This window comes from Pleuronectes platessa, chromosome 19 (genome assembly GCF_947347685.1).
Source record: "Pleuronectes platessa chromosome 19, fPlePla1.1, whole genome shotgun sequence".
NCBI classification, from domain to species: Eukaryota; Metazoa; Chordata; class Actinopteri; order Pleuronectiformes; family Pleuronectidae; genus Pleuronectes; species Pleuronectes platessa.
This window is the reverse complement of record NC_070644.1, coordinates 20,806,670-20,825,958: the sequence shown is the minus strand read 5'-3', so window position 1 is coordinate 20,825,958 and position 19,289 is coordinate 20,806,670. Positions and strand designations below refer to the sequence as shown.

General features: G+C 46.8%; 1 protein-coding gene across 1 annotated transcript; it reads left to right on the top strand.

Annotated features, from left to right (window-relative positions):
- The first annotated feature begins 3,610 nt into the window (after positions 1 to 3,610).
- Positions 3,611 to 19,203, top strand: xpo7 (exportin 7). The gene is made up of 28 exons (XM_053447647.1): positions 3,611 to 3,712; positions 6,898 to 7,044; positions 8,222 to 8,315; positions 8,490 to 8,656; positions 8,735 to 8,800; positions 8,896 to 9,000; positions 9,196 to 9,361; positions 9,495 to 9,568; positions 10,078 to 10,197; positions 10,286 to 10,432; positions 10,551 to 10,723; positions 10,846 to 11,039; positions 11,225 to 11,330; positions 11,668 to 11,803; positions 12,607 to 12,680; positions 12,924 to 13,004; positions 13,155 to 13,218; positions 13,336 to 13,444; positions 13,672 to 13,778; positions 14,033 to 14,121; positions 14,205 to 14,312; positions 15,178 to 15,260; positions 15,423 to 15,637; positions 15,873 to 16,011; positions 16,101 to 16,258; positions 16,336 to 16,434; positions 16,522 to 16,649; positions 16,926 to 19,203. Exons 1-28 carry the CDS (start codon positions 3,680 to 3,682, stop codon positions 17,017 to 17,019), a joined length of 3,276 nt encoding a protein of 1,091 aa, XP_053303622.1. The 5' UTR covers positions 3,611 to 3,679; the 3' UTR covers positions 17,020 to 19,203.
- The last annotated feature ends 86 nt before the right edge of the window (positions 19,204 to 19,289 follow it).

Here is a 19,289-nt window from a genome sequence, read left to right as displayed (position 1 = left end):
TCTAAGTAATTTGTTTTGGCGAAGCGGAGCAGCGATGGCCATTTGTCGTCAGCGACCATTCTGCACACAGCCCCCAGCCCAGCAGACTGTTGTGACAACCTTCCTGTGCCATGTTGCTTCCAGCAGGGCGCCCAGACTGAGAAGGGACGAGGACGCTGGTCAGAGGAAACAAGACGTCATCACGACACCAGCAGCTCGGAGCAGAAACCACAACCAAGGTCTCAACTGAACAAGTGGAGCTGGTTTTATTACCAGAGTCTGAAATGAGGAGGAAGAGACGAGTCCGGATCCCAATCTCAACCCATTCTCCTCCAAATGAGATTCATAATTTAAAGCAGTAAATATGTTCTGAGAGACAGAGCTACATGTGAATTATGTATCGTGACCGGAGGGAAACCTATTAGAGTCCGTGGCTCTGAAGTCCCGGCAGTCGCTCGCTGGCTGAGGAAACACTGGTGGAGATAATGTGGTCAGTTGTGTCCAAACACGTCTCGACAGGATGTGAGGAGCCGTCCCCGTCTGGAGGGAACTGAAGCTGATATGAATATATAAAACCCTGAGAGTGTCACCGCTGATCTGATTCCTGAAGCACAGGACCGGCTCAGCTGTGGATTTGTGAGGAAAGAATATAGATTCATCAGTCCTGTCTTCAGTGACTTTCTGAAGTAACTTCACTTTACACACACACACAGACACACACACACAGACACACGCACACAGAGACACACAAACAGCTCCACTCTATCGCCTGGATATAGTGTGTATTTCCCCGGTGTGTCCGTTTCAATTCACTCAGAGCTGCAGTGAAAACCATCAGGACTCTATTCACAGAGCTGCATATAGAAAACACGACAAAACCTCCGGGAACTGCTGTTGTTTGTGTGTGTGTGTGGTTGTGTGTGGTTGTGTGTGGTTGTGTGTGTGTATGGGTTTGTGGACACTGAGGGAGAATCACAGAGTCCAGTCCATCTCTCCGCCACAGAACGACCCTGCACACACTTCTTATCAACTGATTTACACAACACACTCTGAATACACACATTCATTACCTCAGCTCCTGAGAGAGAATAATGAATGAAATGAGAATATTACATCCTACCACACACTCACTCACACACACACACACACACATAAACACACACAGACACACACACACAGAGATAAACTGCAGCCTTCTGTTTCTCCACAGCTCCCTGGACAAATCTTATCATACATGTTCAACTGCTGCACTGGGTATGAGCATGTATGGGAACGTGAACACACACGTGACACACACAGCAGCTCTGTGTGTGTCGTGTGCACTTGTGTGTGTTTCTGGCCGTGTGCACGCTGACTGGTGCAGAAATGTGAGGAGGATGCAGAGTCCGATAAAAGCCTGAGAAGGATTTGAGGCTTTGGGATTCGTCACATGTTCAGAACAGGATGTGCAGTGAAATGTGAAGTGACGGCGACACAAGACCTGAACATGATGAATAAAACAAATGTGAATAACAACAACGTGATAAAACATCAGATGTGAAGTGTTTACAACTGTCACCAACTGAAACAACCAGTGGACTCATTTCTATATTCAGTTTAATGCAGGTAACACAAATGTGAACGCATCTTTGCGTCTGTACCATGAATCTAACGTGATGCAGGAGCAGCGTTGTCTCCGTGTGTGATGGAGAGGGATGTCAGGGCGAGATTCAGAGGACATGTTGACGATGACGGATGAGTTGAGGACACAGGAGGACATTAAAGTTCGGGGACATGTCCAAGCAGATAATTTCCCCCTTTTTTTGTTTTGTTTCAATCTCTCCTCCACCCATCGATCCTCCTCTCCCTGTGGACCTCAATCTCCTCTGCCTGATGGAGTCAAGAGGGGCCACCTGTGGCCCCGGCTTCATAAAGCAATGGCCCTGCTCCTCTCCTCTACCCCCCCCCCCTCCTCTCGCCTCCTCTCCATCAGTTTTTTATTTTGTCTCTGTGTTTACTCTCCTCCTCTCTCACCCACAGCGTTTGGTTTTAATAACAACAACCTTCCTCTTTCATGCTCTGCTCTAAAAGCTCATTTTCCTTCGCCTGTCATCTTCTATTCTCTCCATCATTCACTCAGAGGACGAGTGTGTCTCGATCACATGTGGAGAACATCTGACTTTTATCTCAGACTCACATGTCTGAGCCTCCTCCTCTTATCTATTCTCCATCACTGGAAAAACTGAGTCCTGCAGCGAGCACACACACACACACACACACACACACACACACATATACACACATGCACAAACACATACATGTACACAAACACACGCACAGACTGAGAACCATGCATCTTTGAGTAAGAGGGAAAAATGTGATGGAAACATAAACATGTTAGTGTCAAATTTAATGTGTGTGTCTGTGAGAGAGAGAGAGAGAGAGAGAGAGAGAGAGAGAGAGAGAGAGAGAGGACATTGATCCTATACTGCCCCCTTGAAGTAGATATTTGTCACCACAGGTACTCAGATTGAAAGTAAACTGAGAGAGAGAGAGAGAGAGAGAGATAGATAGATAGATAGATAGATAGATAGATAGATAGATAGATAGATAGATAGATAGATAGATAGATAGATAGATAGATAGATAGATAGATAGATAGATAGAACATGAAAGAACAGTATAAATCATTGAATGAAAATGAAACGTTCTTTGTTATTTTATCATTTATTGTATTATATTTTTTTTAACGTATCCGTATATTTATTTATCATTATATGTTTAAACAATTAATCATATTGTATTATTTAAATTGCTCCGTTTTTATTATATTTAATAATATTTCCATAATTTAATGATAATTTTATTGATAATCTGTATTTACCATATGATTTTCAGTGAATGTGTTGGAACTGGTTCGAGCCTCGGTCTGTGGTGATGGTGTCTGCTGCTCTCTGGTGGATCCGGGGAGAAGAGCAGTGGAAATAAAACTCACCTCCTTTAGTTTGATGAACACACTCTGATGAACCTGTTGCTGCTTCAGTGTCACAAAAAACATTCACTTCAAATCACTAATAATTAGCAGGTTGTTTTAATTGAACTTGATATTTATCGTCTACTTTCTTTGAAACATGAAATCACTTCAGTGCAGCACAAAAATACAAATACAGAGAGAAGGAGAGACAGGGACCAGAGGATCTGTCAATTCATTAAAAACTGCCACATCATTCACAATATTTAATTGAATAGAACAGGTCAGATATCACAACTGAGACCAAACACAGAAGTATTCAGGAAAAACACGTCAGCTCAGTGTAATAATGTTATTTAAAACTTCAGTTATTTAACTTGGATGTAGGTTATATGACTACTTTTGTATTTGCTGTGTATTTGTTTGTATTTTTGTGTTTCTTTGTATAAAATAAATGGAAAAATGGGTATGAGTACTAGGGAGATTACGCCCCTTTTACTACTACTAATAATAATAATAAGTAATATTAATGATAAAACATAATAAAGTATGAAATTATAGTATGAATAGAAATACTCTGGTAAGAACTAGTATGTGGTTGTACAGAACAGGGTTCGAGTCCTTGAGTAGTTGAGTAAAAGTAACTGTAATCTGACTGGGACTGAAATGAATGGAGGAGCTCTTCCAGTGGCGGCCGCGGGGGGCGCTGTTGTCGCTGTCCTTACCCATAAGCGGGGGAGTGAGAGGTGCATGAAATGGAGAAAAATGGCGGATCATGTGCAGGTGAGCAGAGGTTTCATGTTTTTCTAACCGTCAGTTCCTCCGGGAGCGTGACGATGGGTGTGAGCGGGGACCGTGGCGCTGTGCAGCGGGTCCGGAGGCCGTGCCCGGGCCGCAGAGTGCAGGAGGCGGCCGCGCGGCTGCTGCCCGGCGGGTAAAGAAAGGATGTGTCCGCCTGTGTTGACTTGTGGCCTCCTGTCAGTGCTCACTGGAGGCTGGGTTAGCCGGAGCTAGCTGCGAGCACACCGGCTGGAGCCGGGCTGGGGACGGGGGCAGGAGCCCCGGAGCCGACGGGGCAGAGCCGGCGGTGCTCTCGGTGTGTGTTCCGGGAGACGGCTCCTCGGCAGCGGGCTCCCGGAGCGAGTTATCCCGTGTGTGAGTGAAGTAAACAATAAGGAGAGGCGGTTAGCTGCCGGGCTAGCGTCCCGGGGCTGCTCCGGTTGGCGCCACACTGGATCCCCCCGGCTCCGCATCCTTCAGACCGACCTGGACCCGAGCTCTGCCTCCCTTCCACCGCTTTGCTCTTTTAAGAACACGTTGTTCTGCTCAGCTCACGGCGGCTGCACGTTAGCTAGCTAGGCTAATGTTAGCATGAGCACAGACGTGCACTTCTCCCGCCCGAGCCCGTTTGAAAACACGGTCCGGTCTGTCGGAGCGTGGGTCCGTGACCCGGGCTCTGTGGCCGCCACCACCTCCGGCAACCGCGGCACGGAGCCGGTTCTGCACCGGGGGCTTGTGTGTGTGCGTGGACCGAGCGGTGCTGCTGTGTTTAGCTAGCATCTCGGAGCTAGTTGCTGCAACACATGTCCGGGTGACGCGGAGGGAGAGGAGCCGTTGAATGAGACCCCTCTGCTCCTCCATGATGTGAAACCACCCGGCTCCTCCGCGATGAGGAGCAGGAGCACCTCCCTCTGCTGCTGCTGCTGCACGTGGAGCCTCCGTGGTTCTGTAGCTTCTCATCCCCACACGAGCTGTGTGGAGGCTGATGGAGCAGGTAGATGTCAGAGCTGCAGCCTCCACGATGCTGCGAGCAGCGGCCAGGAGCTGCAGCCTCCACGGCCCCTCTGGAAGAAGAGCCTCTCCTCTGGAAGTTCTCTGGGAGAGGTTCCTCTTCCTCTGGAAGATCTTTGGAAGAGGTTCCTCTTCCTCTGGAAGTTCTCTGGGAGAGGTTCCTCTTCCTCTGGAACTCTTCAGATAAGATTGACTCTTTAGTGTCACACGGTTTATTCTTACTGTCTCAGAACAGAAGAATCCACATCTGACTGAGAAACACATTCCTGAATAGTCCTGATATATTTCACACTTTATCTTTTAACTATTTAAACTGGTACCTTCTCACCATCACACACTGAGTCCTGACCCTAACGGCTCTGTCCTGTTGTACTGTGGTTATTCTATTAGATCGCTTAGGGCTGGAAGAGCATCTGCCCCTAACCTTCCTTAAAGTAACTTCAGAGCTGAAGCCCAGTAGATCATTTTTATAAACATGTTTTTAACAGAAGATAAGGAGTCACCCAGTCTGTGATGATATAAAATGACCAATCATTTAATTAAAAATATCTATGACTAATTCCAGTGATCTGAGGTGATTCACTGGAATCAGATCAGAAACAGTTCAGGTTTGTGTTTCAGTGTCGGGACTGGATCGTCTTCTGTGATCTTAATCTTAATCTTTGAATATGAGGAATCATCAGAAGTTATGTTGTTATTGATCCTCAGGTTTAAAGTCAGTTCATATTTTTGAATCCTTCAGTGGCAGCAGGTTGAATCTGAGGTCTGTTTAGTTTTCTCTCTACAGTGTGAAGCACAGTGTGTGTCTGTGGGACCTGGAGCACCTGGTGTGAGCAGCGAGCTGTGAACCTCCTCCTCCCAGGGAGACACCAGTTCACTGCTTCATCAATTCAGATGTGATTCAATTAAAGGTTTTAAGATTTCACCTGAAGTCTGTGGAGTCAGGATGAGGACGAGTGTCTCTCTGCACACGTCCCTCTAACGTCTCCCGTCCACTTGAAGCTGTACAGCCTCTAAATCATAGAAGTTGATGCTGGTGCAAATATTAGGGAGTCAAAATCATACCAATAAATTGGTTGATATATAATTATTCTTACAATATTATGACTTTATTCTCGAAATCTCTGATTTTATTTCTCTAGAAGTTGCCACAATACTAATTGTACGTTGTACGCTAATGATATTAGGTAATTAGACAATTCAGATACTTATTTTTCAGCTAAGTAAAAAGAAAACAAAAATACAACAAATATGTAGAGCTTTAATTAAGTAAACAAACCTATTTTTCATGTTAAATATTAACGTGATGAAACAAACAGGTGTTGTCTTTAATAGTTCAAATGAAGAGGATTCTGTTGACTGTCACAGAGTGCAGATCAAACTTTGGTGTCAGTCCACTGTGGTGAAATCAAACCACATGGTCTTCCTGTTGGACGTCTCCTCACCACCCTGTGTGGACATGTCTATAACGGGTTGTGATGTCAGTGTCTTATCATGAAGGGACAGAGTTTGTCTCTAGCAGCTCGTGTGCAGAGGACCAGGGTTCGGTGCTGAGTTCTTATCTGAGCTTCACACTCGCTGTTCTCCAAACTCCTGACTCTGATGCAGACAGTGAACACATCACAAACCCCCCACCTCCCACCTCCTCCCCTAATCTCCTCCTTTAACCTGGTGGCCCCTCCAGTTTGAATTTACTCATGAGTAACTGGTATCTCGCTGTGACGGGGCATGACTCAGCAGTTTCCTGTGGGCCATATGAATGAATGAGTAAACGTGCTTCTGTTTGATTATTCACACAAATCATACAATCATTCACACACAGAGCTGGACCATGTAAACAGGAAGTGATGAAACGTGTAAATCTCATCATTTTTAAATAAGGAAACAACAAGGATAAATATATAATAAACATATAGATAAAATAATAAGTAATCAAAACAAAAAGTTTAGTATTTCTGATAAAAAACAACACAGTAAATCAATAATGAAAATATTAGGAGATGTAATTGAATAAATAGATCAGTAGCTTCTCTGTTTCATCGTCACTCGTTTAACCTGTGGATGAAATGACTCTTATCTGTTCTAGTGAGTTTGGGACGTGGTGTTCTGTCTGTCTCTTGATCCAAAGTGATCGTCTGTCTCTCACTGATAAGTGTCCTGCCCTCCTCTTGATCTAGGGCCTTGCCCAGCTGGAGATCCTGTGTAAGCAGCTGTACGAGACGACCGAGTCCTCCGTCCGCCTCCAGGCAGAGAAAGCTCTGGTGGAGTTCACCAACAGCCCCGACTGTCTCAGCAAGTGTCAGCTGCTGCTGGAGAGAGGCAGCGTGAGTAGGCCCTGTCTGTCCCCTGTCCCCTGCCCATCACCTGTCTGTCCCCTGTCCCCTGTCCGTCACCTGTCTGTCACCTGTCTGTCCCCTGTCACCTGTCTGTCCCCTGTCTGTCCCCTGTCACCTGTCTGTCACCTGTCTGTCCCCTGTCTGTCCCCTGTCACCTGTCTGTCACCTGTCACCTGTCCATCACCTGTCACCTGTCTGTCCCCTGTCTGTCCCCTGTCTGTCCCCTGTCACCTGTCTGTCACCTGTCTGTCACCTGTCTGTCCCCTGTCACCTGTCTGTCACCTGTCTGTCCCCTGTCTGTCCCCTGTCACCTGTCTGTCACCTGTCTGTCACCTGTCTGTCCCCTGTCTGTCCCCTGTCACCTGTTCCTCACCTGTCACCTGTCTGTCACCTGTCTGTCACCTGTCTGTCCGCTGTCTGTCACCTGTCTGTCACCTGTCTGTCCCCTGTCCGTCACCTGTCTGTCCCCTGTCACCTGTTCCTCACCTGTCTGTCACCTGCCGGTCCCCTGTCTGTCCCCTGTCTGTCACCTGTCTGTCACCTGTCTGTCACCTGTCTGTCCCCTGTCACCTGTTCCTCACCTGTCACCTGTCCATCACCTGTCACCTGTCTGTCACCTGTCTGTCACCTGTCTGTCCCCTGTCACCTGTTCCTCACCTGTCACCTGTCCATCACCTGTCACCTGTCTGTCCCCTGTCAACTGTCTGTCACCTGTTCCTCACCTGCCCGTCACCTGTTTGTCCCCTGTCACCTGCCCGTCATTCGTCACCTGTCCCTCACCTGTCACCTGTCCCTCACCTGTCCGTCAACATTTTATTGAATTCATGAGTAGAATTCTGGAAATTTCATCAAACAACTTCCACTTGTCAAATATCTCCATGAAAATTCCCTTTAGAGGAAGTCAGTGTGAAGTGTTTTCATTTGAAAAATAATCAGACTTCAGGAAACTGAGTCACCAAGTGATCTGTCGAGCTCCACCTCTCAGGTTTAAGAAGTTAGTTCAGCAGCTTCTCTTTGTCTTCAGCACTTTGCTCCTTATAAATCTTCTGTCCAGTGTTTAAATTATTTAACGTGTGTCCTGTCAAGTTTTCCTGATGTGTGGACAAAGACAGTTCTATACGTTCTATGTAATCGATCTAATGTTCTGATGTGTCTCTCGTCTCAGTCGTCGTACTCTCAGCTGCTCGCAGCCACGTGTTTGTCTAAACTGGTTTCTCGGACCAGCAACCCTCTGCCCCTGGAGCAACGCATCGACATACGTGAGTCTCTCTCTGCTGCACCGACACATTCAGTCCCAATCAGAGCTGATACAGTCCTGAACGTTTCTGCCTCCGTTACTTATGAAGTAACACACGAGGTTATCTGCTGCTGAACCACTAGGGTGCGCTGCTCCTGCCTCGCTGAGCGTCTGTTACTGTTCTTGTGTCGTTCAGGGAACTATGTTCTGAATTATTTGGCCACGCGGCCGAAGTTGGCGGCGTTTGTGACCCAGGCTCTGATCCAGCTGTACGCCCGGATCACCAAGCTGGGCTGGTTCGACTGCCAGAAAGAAGACTACGTGTTCAGGAACGTCATCGCGGACGTGACCCGCTTCCTGCAGGTGAGGGCGCGGCCGGTCATGTGATGCTGAACGCTGCAGGAGCCTTTGTGTTGAGCTGTGGTTGTTGTGTCTCTACAGGACAGTGTTGAGCACTGCATCATAGGGGTGACCATTCTGTCCCAGCTGACCAATGAGATCAATCAGGTACTCTTTGTTTGGGGGGGGGGGGGGTTCCATTGTAACGAGGTTTACTGAACTGGATTTTTGTTTAACGTGGTCTCTTCCCCCCCCCCCTGCAGGCTGACACCACACATCCTCTGACTAAACACAGGAAGATCGCGTCATCGTTCAGAGACTCCTCCCTCTTCGACATCTTCACTCTGTCCTGTAACCTCCTCAAACAGGTACGTTCATCTGCCGGCTTCACCAGAGGAGAGCAGAGAGATGAAATCATACGAGATGTGATCAGAACATTCTGAGACTCCATCAACCAGACCTGATGTCCTGTGGTGCAGTTACATGTTTCAATCAGCTTCCTGCTCCCAGCCAATGAGAGAGGAGTAAACCTCTGGTGCTGAGCTCTGTTGTGTGTTCTCCAGGCGTCGGGGAAGAACCTGAACCTGAACGATGAGTCGCAGCACGGGCTGCTCATGCAGCTTCTCAAGCTCAGCTACAACTGCCTCAACTACGACTTCATAGGAACTTCCACAGACGAGTCGTCGGACGACCTCTGCACTGTCCAGATCCCCACGTCCTGGAGATCAGGTAGCTGCTCCCCACCGCCTCTTCTCATGTATCAATATATAATATGAGTGATGTCAGACGAGTCCATATGTATACTGATGTCATTGACGCAGAACTCGTACTGACAACTTCCTGTTTGTTTTCTCTCCTGCAGCGTTTCTTGATTCCTCCACCCTGCAGCTCTTTTTCAATTTATATCATTCCATCCCTCCATCCCTCTCTCCGTTGGTAAGTGACCCGGTGACGTCCGGTAGCCTCAGAACCACGAGCTCCTCTGAGGTTCAAATGAATTGTTTGTTAGGATGAAATGATGTTTATATATGTAGAGATTAGAGCCTGATTTATCAGTTCATATTTAAATATAAATAAAAACACTCACCAATTCTTAAACTGTCTTTATCAAAACCATAAGTCAAAGAAATGGGATTTAGGTTCGATGCTTTACAGTTAAACCATAAACTTTATTAAAAATGACTTCTTTTGTACTTTCTGCTTCCAGTTATCTTCTATCAACTTGATTCAGTCAATAATCAAACGTTTCTCATTTTAGTTTCTCATCTTCTATTTCTAAAGACCATTTGTAACCAATAGAAAGATGGAACCTGGTCTCCTCGTGTTGTGTTAATCCTGTGAATGTTCCCGTGTGCAGGTGTTGTCATGTTGTGTTAATCTTGTGTATCTTCCTGTGTGCAGGTGTTGTCATGTTGTGTTAATCCTGTGTATCTTCCCGTGTGCAGGTGTTGTCATGTCTAGTTCAGATCGCCTCCGTCAGACGATCTCTCTTCAACAACGCAGAGCGAGCAAAGTTCCTCTCACATCTGGTCGACGGAGTAAAGAGGATATTAGCAAACCCACAGGTGAGAAGCTGCGTCTCCTGCACCTCCTCCTCCTCCTCTGATTTGTGTTCTCTAGTTGTGTGACGCTGTGGAACATGTTGTGTTGCAGTGTTTACCGGATCCTAACAACTACCACGAGTTCTGTCGTCTGCTGGCGCGGCTGAAGAGCAACTACCAGCTGGGGGAACTGGTCAAAGTAGAAAACTACCCTGAAGTCATTCGACTCATAGCAAACTTCACTGTCACGAGTCTGCAGGTGAGAGGCTTTGATTTCTAAAGCATCAACGAAGCTGCAACTTGGCCTGAAAGTGCAGAAACATGATGGAACATCTGTATTTTGTAAGTGACAGTAACATCCCCTGTTGGCTCCTCAGCACTGGGAGTTCGCTCCCAACAGCGTCCACTACCTGTTGAGTCTCTGGCAGCGTCTGGCGGCGTCGGTTCCTTACGTCAAAGCCACCGAGCCTCATCTGCTGGAGACCTACACGCCGGAGGTCACCAAGGCCTACATCACCTCGCGGCTGGAGTCGGTCCACGTCATCCTCAGGTAACTCTCCACACGGCTTCATGTCCAAGAACCAGTTCCTCATCTCAGAGTGAGTCTCTGACAGTGAAGCTCTGTGGCTCGTTCTGTGGTTCACCCGTTTGTCCAACGCGCCCGCTCCACAGAGACGGTCTGGAGGATCCTCTGGACGACGCCGGCCTCGTGCAGCAGCAGCTGGACCAGCTGTCCACCATCGGGCGCTGCGAGTATGAGAAGACGTGTGCTCTGCTGGTGCAGCTGTTCGACCAGGCGGCGCAGTCCTACCAGGAGCTGCTGCAGTCCACCAACTCCAGCGCCGCCGACATCACCGTGCAGGAGGGTACGTGCTGCAGTCACATGACCCCGCTGAGGTCGTCTCCTTCTCTGATTGGCTTGTAGCTTTTCTACAGTAAAGCAGTTTGACAGAAGATGGTGACGAGGCTTCGAGCTCAGTGAATAAATCACTAATCCTGGTTTTTGGGATCCGAACCCTCTGACCAACAGTTCCTCTGCTTCTGTGTGCAGGTCGGCTGACGTGGTTGGTTTATATCATCGGGGCGGTGATCGGCGGCCGGGTGTCGTTTGCGAGTACGGACGAGCAGGACGCCATGGACGGAGAGTTGGTCTGTCGGTGAGAGAGGAATCTGAGGATCTCATGATGTAGAGATTCAAAAGAGAGAATAGTTTAAAACATGGAAAAGAGATTAAATCTGAAAACAGATTGTTGATATGTCGTTAATTCACATGTGAGGACAAACGTGTTGATGACGTGCAGAGGCCCCAGATTAATGTTCATAACTCAAAAACTAAAATAGAAGTAATAACTTATAAGGAGTTTTCTATATTTAGATATATTTATGGTGCATGTGTTTTGTTTTCAGATTAATAACCTGATTCATCTCTTTTGTGGCCTGAAGGACGTGAGTGAATCTTTAATTTAAACCACACGCTCTCTCCTCTGAACTCAGGGTTCTGCAGCTGATGAATCTGACCGACTCCCGGCTGGCGCAGGCTGGAAACGAGAGGCTGGAGCTCGCCATGCTCAGCTTCTTCGAACAGTTCAGGAAGATCTACATCGGGGACCAGGTGCAGAAATCCTCAAAGGTGAGCGCTGCTGTCCCCGAGTCGGGACGCTGCTGTGGCCTCAGTGTTGCATTAACCCTGACCCGGCCTCACGCCCCCGCTGACCCCTCACGTCCGCTCCGTCAGCGGGGGGGCCACTTTGGGGCCACGTCCTTTGTCCCGAGCGCTGACGTGTGCTCGATGTGGCAGCTGAGTTTTAAAGAGTCTCACTCTTGTGTTTGTAGTCGTCCGGCTTCACGCTGACTGACTTCCTGTTCTCTTTGTTCTGAACATGTGTTCGTCTGGTTCTGCGTCGTCACACTTCGAATCCAGGACGTGTTTTAAACTCTGAGTGTGTGTGTGGCTGCTGATTGGCTGAGGAGCTGGATCAGTCTGGTGTAGGAACTGAAGCTGTCACTCAAAGTATCGTGGTCTCAGGTTCTGTTCCTCCGACGCTCAAACTCCACGACTCAGCGTCTCGTGTTCAACATGAATAAAACACGATGTCCTCAGAATTCAAACCATCAACTGGAACTCTTCTGTCTCCACTAACGCACTTTATCATTAATATTATTGTTATTAATATTCTTCATTGGGCCTGATCAATGTGACGGAAGAGTGACGGGTCTCCACTTCATCTCGATGTTAAACTGAGGAAGTGGAGACACGTCATCCATCTTTGTTTGGGCTGTTTGGTGTTTGTCTCCTTGTGCTGCACAAACAAAGATATGTAATTCATGACAGGAGACGTGACCTCATCCAGCGTCTTCACAGCTCAGAGCCATGTTTCACATATTCAATGTTCTTCCTTCACATGATTCCATCTGTGTGTTTTTTCACTGCAGCTTTATCGACGACTATCAGAAGTCCTGGGTCTGAACGACGAGACCATGGTCCTCAGCGTCTTCATCGGGAAAATGTGAGTCTTAGAAATAACACAGATTAAATTCATCTCTTCAACAGTTTGACGGACATCTTGAATTTTAACTCAAAGTCCTATTAATTAAAAAATTACATGTAAATATTTTTTTGGATGTATTTTAAAGCATCTTTCTGCCGCATGTCACAGCCTTCATCTTTAGAACTTTATGAACTTTGTGATCAGAAATAAACGAGTATTGATTATTGATCAGAAAACAATCTGTGTGTTTGTGTGTTTCAGCATCACAAACTTGAAGTACTGGGGCCAGTGTGAACCAATCACCTCCAAGACACTGCAGCTACTAAACGACCTCTCACTAGGATATCCTTCACTACTGTGTGTGTGTCTGTGTCTGTGTGTGTGTGTGTTTTAACTGAACGACACACTTCCATCACACTGAGGTTTATGTGTCCGAGTGGCGACTCTGGTGTTTTTCCAGGATCTGTGTTTTGTCCTTGACCTCCTGTGCACGTACAGCAGCGTGAGGAAGCTGGTGAAGCTCACTGCAGTTCAGTTCATGTTGAACAACCACACGGTGAGTTCCTCCCAGTCAGCACATCTTCATCCCTCTGAACCTCATCATCACTAACGCTCTGTGTGTGTGTGCGTGTGTGTGTGTGTGTGTCTGTGTGTGTATGTGTGTGTGTCTCAGAGTGAACACTTCTCCTTCCTCGGAGTGAACAACCAGTCCAATCTGAGTGACATGAGGTGTCGGACCACCTTCTACACGGCACTGGGGCGCCTGCTAATGGTGGATCTGGGTAACTGCACTCTTATTTCTCCAGTGACAGAAGTTCACTGTGAAATGATGTAACTGTGAAATCAGCAGCTCGTTGTGTGTGAAGATGAAGACGAGTCGATGATGTCAGAGCGAAGCTGATCTCTGGTCACACATGAACGAGTCTCGTGACAGTTTGAAGCTCGATGAGTCTTTTGAAACTGCAGCAAACAGTTGTGTTGACTTGTCTGATTGTGCGTCTGTGTGCAGGCGAGGACGAGGACCAGTTCGAACAGTTCATGTTGCCTCTGACGGCCGCGTTTGAAACTGTGGCTCAGATGTTGAGCACAAACACCTTCAATGAGCAGGAAGCTAAGGTGACGCACACACACACACACACACACACACACACATAAATTCACGAGTACTGACACTATTTAAATTAGCAGAATAAGTCTCCTTTAAATATTATTCTGTTCAATTTAAAAAGTCTTCAGCTTCTTAGAATAAACTTTAACTCATCAGCCAATCACAGCAGCACGTCACATCCTGACCAGTTTGACCAGCAGGTGAAAAGTTTAATTATCTGAAGAACGAACTGACCCCCGTCTTCTTCTGTGGTTTCCTGTAGAGGACGCTGGTGGGTTTGGTCCGAGACCTGCGAGGCATCGCGTTCGCCTTCAACGCCAAGACGAGCTTCATGATGCTCTTCGACTGGATGTATCCTCACAGCTGAGACCGGGTCCTTGATTCATCAGTGTGTGTGTGTGTGAGACTTGTCCTTAACCCACCCCCCCATGCAGATACCCAGCCTACATGCCTATTTTACAGAGAGCCATCGAGCTGTGGTACCACGACCCAGCATGCACCACGCCTGTCCTCAAGCTCATGGCTGAACTCGTCCACAACAGGTGAGGAAGCTCCGGGACGTCTCCTCGGTTTAATCCATCGAGTTCAGTGGACGATGATTAACCAAGAACTCAGCATCAAAATCTCTTCAGTCTATAACTGATCTATAACTGATCTGTAACTGATCTGTAACTGATCTATAACTGATCTGTAACTGATCTATAACTCATAACTCATCTATAACTCATCTATAGCTCATCTATAACTCATCTATAACTCATAACTCATCTATAACTCATCTATAGCTCATCTATAACTCATCTATAACTCATAACTCATCTATAACTCATCTATAGCTCATCTATATCTCATCTATAACTCATAACTCATCTATAACTCATCTATAACTCATCTATAACTCATCTATAACTCATAACTCATCTATAACTCATAACTGATCTGTAACTCATCTATAACTCATCTATAGCTCATCTATAACTCATAACTGATCTGTAACTGATCTATAACTCATCTATAACTCATAACTGATCTGTAACTGATCTGTAACTCATCTACTCCTCATCTATACCTCATCTATACCTCATCTGTAACTGATCTACAACTGATCTATAACTCATCTATAACTCATAACTCATCTACAATTGATCAACAACTGATCTATAACTCATAACTCATCTATAACTCATAACTGATCTACAACTGATCTATAACTGATCTACAACTCATAACTCATCTACAACTGATCTGTAACTGATCTACAACTGATCTATAACTCATAACTCATCTATAACTCATAACCGATCTACAACTGATCTACAACTCATCTACAACTGATCTATAACTCATAACTGATCTATAACTGATCTATAACTGATCTATAACTGACCTGCTCTCTCTCTGTCGTAGATCCCAGCGGTTACAGTTTGACGTGTCGTCACCAAACGGAATCCTGTTGTTCAGAGAAACCAGTAAGATGATCACCACCTACGGTACGTCCCCTCCAAAATAAAAGACTTCTGCAAAAATCTGTAACAAATCAGTGACGCAATCATTTTAATGATGATGATAATAATAATAATCCAGATCAAACCGACAGTTCATTAATAATAAACCAAATCCACCTGTGATGATCCATCGTTTGTCTCTTACAGGGAATCGCATCCTGACGCTGGGGGAGGTTCCGAAGGACCAGGTGTACGGCGTGAAGCTGAAGGGCGTGAGCGTGTGCTTCGCCATGCTGAAGGCGGTGCTCAGCGGAAACTACGTCAACTTCGGAGTCTTCCGTCTGTACGGAGACGACGCGCTGGACAACGCTCTGCAGACCTTCATCAAGCTGCTGCTGTCCATCCCCCACAGTGACCTACTAGTAAGTTCATCACGTCAACAACACGTTTAATCATCACACGCAACAAACACACGAAACACGAGAGCGTGGAGGTGGAGCTTTCCCTGCCGGCCCCCTAGTGGCAGGAGGCGTGTCACTGACATGTGACCAGCTGCTGCAGGAAAAGCTCCAGAACGTTTGTGTCTTTATATTGAATGAGCTGTTTGTGTAGTGTGAGACATTAATCACATGACTCCTCCTGACTCCGCCCCCTCAGGACTACCCTAAGCTCAGCCAGTCGTTCTACTCGCTGCTGGAGGTGCTGACGCAGGATCACATGAACTTCATCGCCAGTCTGGAGCCTCACGTGGTCATGTACATCCTGTCCTCCATATCAGAGGGACTGACGGCGCTCGGTGAGACACCCGGAGGTCCAGCTCAATGTCAAAGAGCGTGCACGTCACAGCAGGTGCTGAGTGTGTGTGTGTGTGTGTGTGTGTTTCAGACACGATGGTGTGCACGGGCTGCTGCTCCAGTCTGGACCACATCGTCACCTACTTGTTCAAACAGCTGTCGCGTTCCACAAAGAAGCGTCCGGCTCCCATGGCCACGGACGACCGCTTCCTCCACATCATGCAGCAGCACCCGGAGATGATCCAGCAGGTGAGAGATCTGATCCACAGCCACATGCTTTTATTGTGAAGGAGCTCCCGTGTGTGACACGTGTGCTCGTTGTGCAGATGTTGTCGACAGTTCTGAACATCATCATCTTCGAGGACTGTCGGAACCAGTGGTCGATGTCCCGGCCGCTGTTAGGCCTCATCCTGCTCAACGAGAAGGTGAGACCTCCCACACGCCACCGTCAGCCTGTGTGTGTCTGTTTGTGTGTGTGTGTGTGTAGTAACTTGTGTGTGTGCGTCCTGCAGTACTTCGCTGACCTGAGGAACAGCATCGTGAACAGCCAGCCTCCAGAGAAGCAGCAAGCCATGCACTTATGTTTCGAGAACTTGATGGAAGGAATCGAACGAAATCTACTCACCAAGAATCGGGACAGGTAGGTCACATGACCCCACACCTGAAAACCTCAATTCATGATCTAGAGTCATTTTAATCTTTGTGTTTATGTTTTGTGAGATGAAAAAATAAATCTGATATTACAAGCAAATTACAAAAAAAGTCCTAATATGAGAATAAAGTCGAAGTATTTGTGTCAACTCCAAATGTGAAACATGGTGCTCATGTTGTAGAAAAGAAGTTTTGTTGTTGTTGATAAAGGTATAACGTGTGTGTGTCTGTGTGTGTGTCTGTGTGTGTGTCTGTGTGCGTGCAGGTTTACTCAGAACTTGTCGGTGTTCAGGAGGGAAGTGAACGACAGCATGAAGAACTCCACGTACGGCGTCAACAGCAACGACATGATGAGCTGACATTCCACACATCAGAGTCTTAGAGCGCAGACAGAGCCCCCCCCACCCTCACCCCTCCTCCCCCCTCTCTGCATCAGCGTCCCCCCCCCCGGGCCCGGATGCCCGGGGGTCGTCTCTTCACTCGGATTCACAGCGTACGGGATCGTTGGTTCAGTTCAGCGAGTAACTCCCCCTCAGCCCTTCCTCCCCTTTTTGATAGAAGCATATATAAATATATACAGATCTATTTTAACGCCAGTCTGCATCGGTCTGACCTGACTGTAGGGGGCGCATGTGGAAGCACTCGGAGGACGGGGGCGAGGACGGGGGCGAGGTGAGGAACGCCGGTTAAACGTAATAATCCGCTTCTGCCTGCCTTGTATAGAAAAACACTCAAAAAACCAAGTGTACATTTTTTTTCGTAACATTTTGAACAATGTTTATAATGATGATTGAATTTAAAAACACACGAGTCGAGGAAAAATGAAAAAAACTACAAAAATCGTGTGATTGAGCTTTTTACAGTGTAGTGAGTTAGGGCACCTGTCTGTCTGCGTGGGGGGGGGGCTGTGAGGACGCAGAGACACACACTAACACAGCGAGAGCGTCCACTTGTACAATTTCCTCAGCTCTGGTTGGCGTGATGTAAATAGTCACATGACCCCGTGGCAGGATTTAAAGGGACAGTTCTGCTATTTATCCACGAGGTTTGGTTCTCGTGTCCGATGAGTCGTGAACCTTCAGTTTGAGGAGATTCTGAAGATTGAAACTCCGTCGAATCGAATAATCATAACAATCAATTTCTGTCCTGAAGTGGACACGTGGCTTCAGGTCAGAAATCTAAACGCATCCAGATGAAAAGAACCAATCGAAGCCTCGTCCGGTGTTTCAGATAAACGTTTATTCATCTGAAAGATTCAACCTGAAACTTTCTTCCACTATTTTAAATTAGCGTCATAACATCATCAAACAGTTTGAAGTCATTTGGTTTTCCATCATTTTTCAGCTCATCTTCATCTTTTCAGTTAAATGTCTCAAAACTTCACGTTCACAGGATTTTAGTTTTCATCATTATCTGAAACATCCGATCAGTTCGATCAGTTCTCAATCATCAGCTCATTATGTTTTAAACTGCAACACTAAAACAATGGGAGAATCAGCCGTTTTGTCTTTGGACATTTTTCACTGTTTTCTCACATTTTAATATCGATAATCAGTTAATGAATCAATGAGGAAATTATTAGATTTGTCCCGAGTGTAAGAAAACATCAACTCTCCTCATCAGATTATTAAGGATCAGTTTCCTCTGGTTTTGAGAAACACTCGTTGTTTGTGATGAACGTTTCGTCACTTCCTGTTCGAACCTCCAGTCGTCACTTCCTGTTTGAACCTCCAGTCGTCACTTCCTGTTCGAACCTCCGGTCGTCACTTCCTGTTCGAACCTCCAGTCGTCACTTCCTGTTCGAACCTCCGGTCGTCACTTCCTGTTCGAACCTCCAGTCGTCACTTCCTGTTCGAACCTCCGGTCGGATCCATCGTGTTTTCTCCTCGAGTCTTCGCGACTCGTGTCCCTGTGACGTGTAAGCAACTTGGTCACGGCTACATTTTCCCCTCTGGTAGGCCGGGTGCAGTTTCCACCATTTTGTTTACACTCTGGAATCCTCGGACCAGGTTTTGGGACTGCCCCCCCACCCCCACCCCCCTTTAGGTCCTGCAGTGGAGTCGTTTTGTGTGCGTGTGTATGTGGCGTCTCATGGTGCTCGTGATGGAGCTCAAACAGCCAAGGTCTGTGCCACCGCATTGGGGGGGGGGTCGTAATGTTATCAGTGATAACGATGGAGCTCTCCCGTCGTTCGTCAGCACTCGTGTCCATCGGAGCTCGTTGAAGGATCCAGTTCAGTTCTCAAACATCTGAAGTCAGTTGCGTTGAAGCTTGGTAGAAGTCCGAGCAGTGTACAGGGAGAAGAGGCGTCGATTAGCAGCTTGTGTTCCTCTCCACCACGTTGCTGCTAACTGTTTGTGACAACTAGCTCATCTCTAACATGTCCGCACTCATGGATGTTTCTTGAGTTCCTAATTATTTTTGGTTTGTGTCCCTGATGTGAATGTGTTGGGTCCATAGAGTGAATAGCTGTTTGAGTTGTTTGGATGTCTGCTACATATAGTGTAAGCATTGTGACTGCAAATAAACCTCATTGATTTTTACATGGACGCTTCTCTCTTCATTCGAGTGTCTGCACTTCAATATCTATCAAATCTCACGCGTGTTGATCACATGTTTAACGCCCAGC

Coding starts and splice junctions, on each gene's coding strand:
- xpo7 (XM_053447647.1), top strand. CDS start 3,680: ATGAAATGGAGAAAAATGGCGGATCATGTGCAG. Junction 11,331..11,667: donor GACGGAGAGTTGGTCTGTCG/GTGAGAGAGGAA, acceptor CTCTGAACTCAG/GGTTCTGCAGCTGATGAATC. Junction 16,650..16,925: donor CTCACCAAGAATCGGGACAG/GTAGGTCACATG, acceptor GTGTGCGTGCAG/GTTTACTCAGAACTTGTCGG.